The following is a 10,000-nucleotide window of genomic DNA, read 5'->3' on the forward strand; positions in this document are numbered from 1 at the left end:
TGCTCTTGCATGTGTTTTAAACCAGGAGTGCAATACCGAGTTCCACCACTGAGTGTCAAACTTGCATACTGCACCATCAGCAATATTAGTGTTGGATTGTCTCCAGAACAAACCACTGTTATACAATGACTTGCCTAATTACCCTAACTTTACCCTAATTACCCTAGTGAAGTCTTTACATGTCACTTTAAGCTGAATACTAGTGTCTTGAAGAATATCTAGTCTAATATTATGTGCTGTCAACATAGCAAAGATAAATGAAATCAGTTATTAGAGATGAGTTATTAAATCTATCATGATAAAAATGTGTTGAAAAATCTCTCACAAAAGTATTTACATTTGTTCAAATACAGTATTAAAAGGTAAACAGTTGTAAACGCTAAAACTGAATGTTAAAAAATAATAAAAATGTCAATTATTTTTAATATTTGTTGAAATATATTAATTTTCCATGATCAAAGTGTTTATTTTCCAGTCTCAGAAACACAATACGATGATGATGATGATGATGATGATGATGATGCAGAAGTCAGAGAATGAGATAACAGTAATGATGCATAACTCAGCAGCTGCATGTTATATAATAATCATAATCAATTCCTGGTTAACGCTCTGCTGGTTTAATGTCATTTGCATAACAGTCATTCATTAGGTTTGGTAACCCGCCAAACTAACGAGGATCTGGGTCGTCACACAGACTCGTGTTAATAATACAGCTATTGTGCAGATAACAGTGTGTGTTTTTCAGCGCATGCAGACAGTGTTGCACAACAAATACACTATTTATTCAACAATATAATGTATGGGGATAATGAACATGCATAGTTGTAATCTTTGGTACTTCAAAATATAGGGAATAATTGTTTATTAGTGTCTTTTTTCAGTGGTTAGCACTGTCGCCTCACAGCAAGAAGGTTGCTGGTTCGAGCCCCATTGGCATTTCTATTTGCAGTTTGCATGGTCTCCCTGTTTAATTTCAATCATCAAATCTATTCTGCATCTAGAAACATGCTGATCTTCATCACACACACACTGTGTATGTTTGAGTTTTCCCTCATCAGTGTGCAGTATTTCAGCAGTGTTCACTCAATGGACAACACTCGACTCTCACCACAGTAAATGGGGATTTTATAATGATAAAAGTACCTGCAGACGTGTAAAAGGTGTTTAGCAAGACCGAATTCATGAGAGAGAGAGAAAGCAGCAGATTATCATAGTGTGTGTTTGGGTGTGTGCATGTGTGTGTTGCAGCCTAAATGTGTTATTGCCCTTTTTTTATAAATTATTTTTCTAATGTGTGGGTCATTTTGAGGTCTTGTTTACTTTAATAAAAAAATTAGTGATTAAATCCTAGCCTAGCAGAAACAGACCTTTTTTTTATTTGACTAAAACAGCCTATTTATTTATTTATTTATTTATTTATTTATTTATTTTATAAAATTTTATTTAATTTAATTTGAAACAACCCATTTTATTTATTTATTTATTTATTTATTTATTATTTTATTTTAAGAAACAACCCATTTTATTTATTTATTTAATGCTATTTAATTTAAGAAAGAACCCTTTGATTTATTTATTTATTGTTGTTTAATTTGAGAAACAGCCCATTTTATTTATTTATTTATTTATTTATATATTTATTATTATTTTATTTTAAGAAACAACCCATTTTATTTATTTATTTAATGCTATTTAATTTAAGAAACAACCCTTTTTATTTATTTATTTATTGTAATTTAATTTAAGAAACAGCCCATTTTATTTATTTATTTATTTATTTAATGTTATATATTTTAAGAAACAACACATCATATTTATTTATTTCATAACATTTTATTGTATTTATTTGAAACAACCCATTTTATTCATTTATTTATTTATTTAATCATTTATTTATTTTATGTTATATAATTTAAAAAAACAATGCATTTTATTTATTTATTTATTAAATTTAAATTGAAATCCATTTATTTATTTTATTTAATGGTATTTAATTTAAAAAAACTGCCTTTTTAATTATTTATTTATTTTATTTAATGTTATGTAATTTTAAAAACAGCCTATTTTATTTATTTATTTATTTATTTATTTATTTATCACATTTTATTTAATTAGAAACAACCCAATTGTCTTAATTAATTAAAACATTTTTTTACATTTTACTTTTTTTATTTGAAACAGCCCTTTTCATTTTTTATTTTTGTTACTTATTTTCTTTATTTATTATTATTATTTTTTTCCCCTATCATTTCCTCTGAATTTCTTTTTTTCCTTTCCCCCATATACAGTTTATGATGTAAAAAAAACTGTTGTAAAAACAACAACGTATACACTTGTAGAAGTTTGTATCTGAATTTTTCTGCTAATGTAAATAAATGTATGAAGATAATGTTAAAAATAAAAATGTGTCTACAGCATAAAAACTAAACTAAAACTAACACAACCATTAATGAAACTAAACCGAACTAAAACTCATTCTGAACTAAATGCAAAACTATAATAACCTTGATTTTGATCATGAATCTGGACTCACCCCGGGGTGTTTTTTAGCCTGCCGGTGCATCATTCTGAGGATCTCCATCTTCAGCTTTCAGAAACAAACACACACACACTGTAAACACTCAGAAACACACACACACTCTCTTAACACTCTAAACGAGAGTGAACCAGCAGAGATGTGTTGAGTGGGCAGGTCAGTCTGTGATTGACAGTTTCTGTTGACCTATCAACACGCAGAGAGTCAGAGCATTCAGACTGCAGAACAAAACTTTGAGTTATCATGTTAGTTTGTTGGGCTAAAAAAAAAATTGTTTAAAAATTCAGGATGATTTGTGCAAGTGTAAACACTGAGAAATTGTAGATGTTTCTGGAAAAAGTCTCTTTTAATTTAATAAACTAGAAAAATAAAAATTCAGAAATATTTTTATAATGTTGCGTTTGTGTATATGTATATATGTGTGTGTGTGTGTGTGTGTGTGTGTGTGTGTGTGCATACAGTAAATGTATTTATCTATTATGTGTTTGTCTATATATTTTTTATGTATCTGTATTTGTTTTGTGTGTGTGTGTGTGTGTGTGTGTGTGTGTGTGTGTGTGTGTGTGTGTGTGTGTGTGTGTGTGTATGTGTGTGTGTTTGTGTGTGTGTGTGTGTGTGTGTGTGTGTGTGTGTGTGTGTGTGTGTGTGTGTGTGTGTGTGTGTGTGTGTACATGTGTGTGTTTTTGTGCATGTGTGTACCTGTTTTCTGTGTGTGTATTTGTGTTTGTGCAATCATGTGTGTTTGTGTTTGTGTCTGTGTATGTTTTTGTGTGTATACTGTATATGTGCATGTCTCTACATGTGTGTTTGTGTGTAAGTGGTCAATGCATGTGTGTATCTGTATTTTTGAATCTAAAGTTCAAAAGAAATGTTTTTTTTTAAGTAGAATATTTTCCAACATTTTACTTGTCTTTAGTTATTATTATTATTATTAATGGGGTTTGCCATAGGCAAAGTCCATTCTTACTATTGTGGTTTATTAATGGGGTTTGCCATAGGCAAAGTCCATTCTTACTATTGTGGTTTATTATTCTTCTTCTTCCTTCTTCTTCTTCTTCCTTCTTCCGTCCTGTTTTTCGGCGCGTAACTAGTCCCGCAGCTTTCGTCCCAGACCCTTGAAAGTGGGCTCAAATCGTGCGGTCTTATCGGGAATGGTGTGCTATGACTTTTATAAGGGGTGGGGGGTTTTTTGGCCCCGCAGGGGCCAAAAAACCCCCCCCAAAATCCCATAGACTTAACATTGAGCCGAACTTTGACGAATCACAGCGCCTAGTGTGAATTTCATAGAAATATGGGATTCACAGCATCTGTAGGGGGTTGCAGCCTAAGTGAGAACATACCTCGCAAGGGGGTATAAGTTGCACCCCTGGGGCTCTAGGACGTCCCAAAGTGGTCCCCATTGACTTACATTGGCCCATTGACTCCCATTCATTTTCTAGACACTCGTAGATACTATTCCCGGAAATCGCCGTAGCGCCAACAGTGAATATCGTAGAGACATGGGATTCGCGACATCTCGAAAGGGTTATAGGAGGCTTCAAACAACACCCCGAAAGGCGGTAAATGTTGTACCCCTGGGGAGCTAGGACGTCCCAAAGTCTCCATTGACTTTACATGGAGCCGAACTTTAACCAATCACTGCGTCCATTGTGAATTTCATAGAAATATGGGATTCACAACATCTGTAGTGGGTTGCAGCCTAAGTGAGAACATACCCCGAAAGGGGGTATAGGCTGTTCCCCTGGGGTGCTAGGACGTCCCAAAGTGGTCCCCATTGACTTTACATTGGCCATTGACTTCCATTCATTACATTGACTCCCATTATAAATGTCATATGTCAATCACAGTACATAGCAGTGTCATACTGACTTGGGGGTGGGCTTATTTGACTCAGGCAACCAATCAGCATCTCATTATGATTTTGAAGCTCACAAGCCACGCCCCCCCAGACCATTTAAAGACCCCTCTAACTGCCCCATTGACTTAACATGGGGTGGGATGTCCCATTGCAGATCCCATTGACTTCCATTATTAAGGTCACACATCTATAACATTACATAGGAGTGTCATAGAGACATGGGGGTGGGCTCATTTGACTCAGGCAACCAATCAGCATCACCATATGATAATGAAGCTCACAAGCCACGCCCCCAAACTGGTCCCATAGACTGCCATTATAACTGGCCTACATGCATATCTTTGCTTAGCAGTGTCCTATTGGCTTGGGGGATGGCTCATCTGACTCAGACAACCAATGAGCATCTCAATATGATAATGAATCTCACAAGCCACGCCCCCAAATTGATCCCATAGACTGCCATTATAACTGGCCTACATGTATATCTTTGCTTGGCAGTGTCCTATTGACTTGGGGGTTGGCTCATTTGACTTAGGCAGCCAACCACTTTTTAAGTTCGCTCTGTAACCTTGCCCATAGCAACAAAACAGAGTACCCTAGCAACCATTTATCAACAGCTATATCTCAGCATCGGAACATCGTAGAGACTTGGGGATTGGCTCGTTACACTCATGCTAGCAAACGGAACTTCCTATATGCTACACATGCTAGCAGTTACTAGCTACATGCTAATATTGACTAGCCAAGTACTGTAACTTGCTAGAAATGCTTACTAAGTATAATTATTTCATCAGGCATGTATGTGAGGCTTGCCTAGTAACCACCCAGGGTACCCTAGCAACTGCCTAGCAACCACCCAAATTACCCTAGCAACCGCCTAGCAACCACCTAGCAACCGCCTAGTAACGCCTTAGTAAGGGCCTAGCGACCACTCAGGACACCCTAGCAACCGCCTAGCAACGACTTAGCAACCACTCAGAATACCCTAGCAACCACCTACCAACACCTTAGCAACCACCTAGCAACCACTTAGGACACCCTAGCAACCGCCTAGCAACACCTTAGCAACCACCTAGCAACCACTTAGGACACCCTAGCAACCGCCTAGCAACGCCTTAGCAACCACTTAGAATACCCTAGCAACCACCTAGCAACACCTTAGCAACCACCTAGCAACCACTTAGGACACCCTAGCAACCGCCTAGCAACACCTTAGCAACCACTTAGCAACCACTCAGAACACCCTAGCAACCACCTAGCAACCACTCAGGACACCCTAGCAACCGCCTAGCAACATCTTAGTAACCACCATTTCTTACCTTTCCAGTGCTATTGCCCAGTTTAGTACCATTTTGTACCCCATCGATTTGCCACGCAAACCCCATTCACATTTCCTTTAGGAAATGTACAATTCTAGTTATTCTTCTTCTTCCTTCTTCTTCTTCTTCCTTCTTCCGTCCTGTTTTTCGGCGCGTAACTAGTCCCGCAGCTTTCGTCCCAGACCCTTGAAAGTGGGCTCAAATCGTGCGGTCTTATCGGGAATGGTGTGCTATGACTTTTATAAGGGGTGGGGGGTTTTTTGGCCCCGCAGGGGCCAAAAAACCCCCCCCAAAATCCCATAGACTTAACATTGAGCCGAACTTTGACGAATCACAGCGCCTAGTGTGAATTTCATAGAAATATGGGATTCACAGCATCTGTAGGGGGTTGCAGCCTAAGTGAGAACATACCTCGCAAGGGGGTATAAGTTGCACCCCTGGGGCTCTAGGACGTCCCAAAGTGGTCCCCATTGACTTACATTGGCCCATTGACTCCCATTCATTTTCTAGACACTCGTAGATACTATTCCCGGAAATCGCCGTAGCGCCAACAGTGAATATCGTAGAGACATGGGATTCGCGACATCTCGAAAGGGTTATAGGAGGCTTCAAACAACACCCCGAAAGGCGGTAAATGTTGTACCCCTGGGGAGCTAGGACGTCCCAAAGTCTCCATTGACTTTACATGGAGCCGAACTTTAACCAATCACTGCGTCCATTGTGAATTTCATAGAAATATGGGATTCACAACATCTGTAGTGGGTTGCAGCCTAAGTGAGAACATACCCCGAAAGGGGGTATAGGCTGTTCCCCTGGGGTGCTAGGACGTCCCAAAGTGGTCCCCATTGACTTTACATTGGCCATTGACTTCCATTCATTACATTGACTCCCATTATAAATGTCATATGTCAATCACAGTACATAGCAGTGTCATACTGACTTGGGGGTGGGCTTATTTGACTCAGGCAACCAATCAGCATCTCATTATGATTTTGAAGCTCACAAGCCACGCCCCCCCAGACCATTTAAAGACCCCTCTAACTGCCCCATTGACTTAACATGGGGTGGGATGTCCCATTGCAGATCCCATTGACTTCCATTATTAAGGTCACACATCTATAACATTACATAGGAGTGTCATAGAGACATGGGGGTGGGCTCATTTGACTCAGGCAACCAATCAGCATCACCATATGATAATGAAGCTCACAAGCCACGCCCCCAAACTGGTCCCATAGACTGCCATTATAACTGGCCTACATGCATATCTTTGCTTAGCAGTGTCCTATTGGCTTGGGGGATGGCTCATCTGACTCAGACAACCAATGAGCATCTCAATATGATAATGAATCTCACAAGCCACGCCCCCAAATTGATCCCATAGACTGCCATTATAACTGGCCTACATGTATATCTTTGCTTGGCAGTGTCCTATTGACTTGGGGGTTGGCTCATTTGACTTAGGCAGCCAACCACTTTTTAAGTTCGCTCTGTAACCTTGCCCATAGCAACAAAACAGAGTACCCTAGCAACCATTTATCAACAGCTATATCTCAGCATCGGAACATCGTAGAGACTTGGGGATTGGCTCGTTACACTCATGCTAGCAAACGGAACTTCCTATATGCTACACATGCTAGCAGTTACTAGCTACATGCTAATATTGACTAGCCAAGTACTGTAACTTGCTAGAAATGCTTACTAAGTATAATTATTTCATCAGGCATGTATGTGAGGCTTGCCTAGTAACCACCCAGGGTACCCTAGCAACTGCCTAGCAACCACCCAAATTACCCTAGCAACCGCCTAGCAACCACCTAGCAACCGCCTAGTAACGCCTTAGTAAGGGCCTAGCGACCACTCAGGACACCCTAGCAACCGCCTAGCAACGACTTAGCAACCACTCAGAATACCCTAGCAACCACCTACCAACACCTTAGCAACCACCTAGCAACCACTTAGGACACCCTAGCAACCGCCTAGCAACACCTTAGCAACCACCTAGCAACCACTTAGGACACCCTAGCAACCGCCTAGCAACGCCTTAGCAACCACTTAGAATACCCTAGCAACCACCTAGCAACACCTTAGCAACCACCTAGCAACCACTTAGGACACCCTAGCAACCGCCTAGCAACACCTTAGCAACCACTTAGCAACCACTCAGAACACCCTAGCAACCACCTAGCAACCACTCAGGACACCCTAGCAACCGCCTAGCAACATCTTAGTAACCACCATTTCTTACCTTTCCAGTGCTATTGCCCAGTTTAGTACCATTTTGTACCCCATCGATTTGCCACGCAAACCCCATTCACATTTCCTTTAGGAAATGTACAATTCTAGTTATTATTATTATTATTATTATTATTATTATTATGAATGTTGTTTTAAACCAGTTTTATGTGTCCTTGATGAATAAGTGCATTCATGTCCTCCAGACTGTGTGTGTGTGTGTGTGTGTGTGTGTGTGTGTGTGTGTGTGTGTGTGTGTGTGTGTGTGTGTGTGTGTGTGTGTGTGTGTGCGTGCGTGCTTGACTCTTCACTGAAGGTCTCTGAAACAGAAGGAAGGGGCGTCTGCTGTTTTTAATGTGTGTGTCGGCACATTTTCCAGTCTCTGCCAACACACAGTCTGTCTTGAGTTTGACCTTTGACCTCGGAGAATAATATTCACTGACAGTAAGAGGCTTCGGGTCGACCTGTAGCCCGTAATCTGATGTCAGCAGCTCTAAAACACATGATGACATTGAAGGTTTATTCTGATTATGCTGACAGTCTTAATTACAGCAGATCAAACTCAGTGCCTCGGCTGTCTTTTAGAGCTGTTCTACAGGAGATTTTCTCTTTCTCTCATGTTTAACGATGAAGTTGATTCTGTTGTTTTCCTGTTTTGATAAGCTGTGTTTCTGTTTTTATCAAGCATTTGTAATACCGAGCTTTTGGTTTCTATTGTTTTTAGGGAAAAAAAATATTTTTAATTGATTGGTTAATGTGAAGATAATTGTGATTATTAGTGATGATTGTGATCTTTAGCTAATTGATGAATGTGATTATTAGTGATGAATGTGATTATGCATGTGTGTATTAATGATCAATGTAATTTTTTGTTAATTGATGAATGTGATTATAAGTGATGATTGTGATTTTTAGCTAATTGATGAATGTGATTATTGGTGATGAATGTGATTATGCATGTGTATATTAGTGATAAATGTGATTCTAGTAAATTGGTGAATGTGATTATAAGTGATAATTGTAATTTTTAGCTAATTGGTGAATGTGATTATTAGTGATGATTGTGAATTTTAGCTAATTGGTGAATATGATTATTAGTGATGATTGTGATTTTTAGTTAATTGGTGAATGTGATTATTGGTGATGATTGTGATTTTTAGCTAATTGATGAATGTGATTATTGGTGATGAATGTGATTATGCATGTGTATATTGGTGATAAATGTGATTTTTAGTTAATTGGTGAATGTGATTATTAGTGATGATTGTGAATTTTAGCTAATTGGTGAATATGATTATTAGTGATGATTGTGATTTTTAGTTAATTGGTGAATGTGATTATTGGTGATGATTGTGATTTTTAGCTAATTGATGAATGTGGTTATTAGTGATGGATGTGATTATGCATGTGTGTATTAGTGATAAATGTGATTTTTAATTAATTGGTGAATGTGATTATAAGTGATGGATGTAATTTTTAATTAACTGGTGAATGTGATTATGAAAGTGTATATTAGTAATGAATGTGATTTTTAGATAACTGTTGAATGTGAGTATTGGTGATGATTGTGATTTTTAGTTAACTGGTGGATGCAATTATTAGTGATGAATGTGACTTTTCGTTAACTGGTGAATGTGATTATTATTGATGAATGTGACTTTTCGTTAACTGGTGAATGTGATTATTATTGATGAATGTGACTTTTCGTTAACTGGTGAATGTGATTGTGAATGTGTATATTAGTGATGAATGTGATTTTTAGTTAATTGGTGAATGCAATTATTAGTGATGAATGTGACTTTTGGTTAACTGGTGAATGTGATTATTGATGATGATTGTGATTTTTAGTTAACTGGTGGATGCAATTATTAGTGATTAATGTGACTTTTGGTTAACTGGTGAATTTGATTATTATTGATGAATGTGACTTCGTTAACTGGTGAATGTGATTATTATTGATGAATGTGACTTTTTGTTAACTGGTGAATGTGTATATTGGTGATGAGTGTGTTTTTTAGTTAATTGGTGAATGTGATTATTAATGATGAA

The 10,000-nt window shown here is 37.9% G+C and overlaps 1 protein-coding gene across 1 annotated transcript in view; it reads right to left on the reverse strand.

Annotated features, from left to right (window-relative positions):
* LOC141386390 (cytochrome c oxidase subunit NDUFA4-like) overlaps positions 1 to 2,682 on the reverse strand; it is a 20,557-nt gene extending 17,875 nt beyond the window's left edge. Inside the window, exon 1 of the mRNA XM_073954848.1 lies at positions 2,537 to 2,682. Within this exon, the coding sequence (XP_073810949.1) occupies positions 2,537 to 2,584 (48 nt within the window). The 5' untranslated portion in view covers positions 2,585 to 2,682. The remainder of the gene's footprint in view (positions 1 to 2,536) is intronic.
* Positions 2,683 to 10,000: the final 7,318 nt, after the last annotated feature.

The sequence above is a fragment of the Danio rerio genome, chromosome 6 (assembly GCF_049306965.1).
Source record: "Danio rerio strain Tuebingen ecotype United States chromosome 6, GRCz12tu, whole genome shotgun sequence".
Lineage (NCBI taxonomy): Eukaryota > Metazoa > Chordata > Actinopteri > Cypriniformes > Danionidae > Danio > Danio rerio.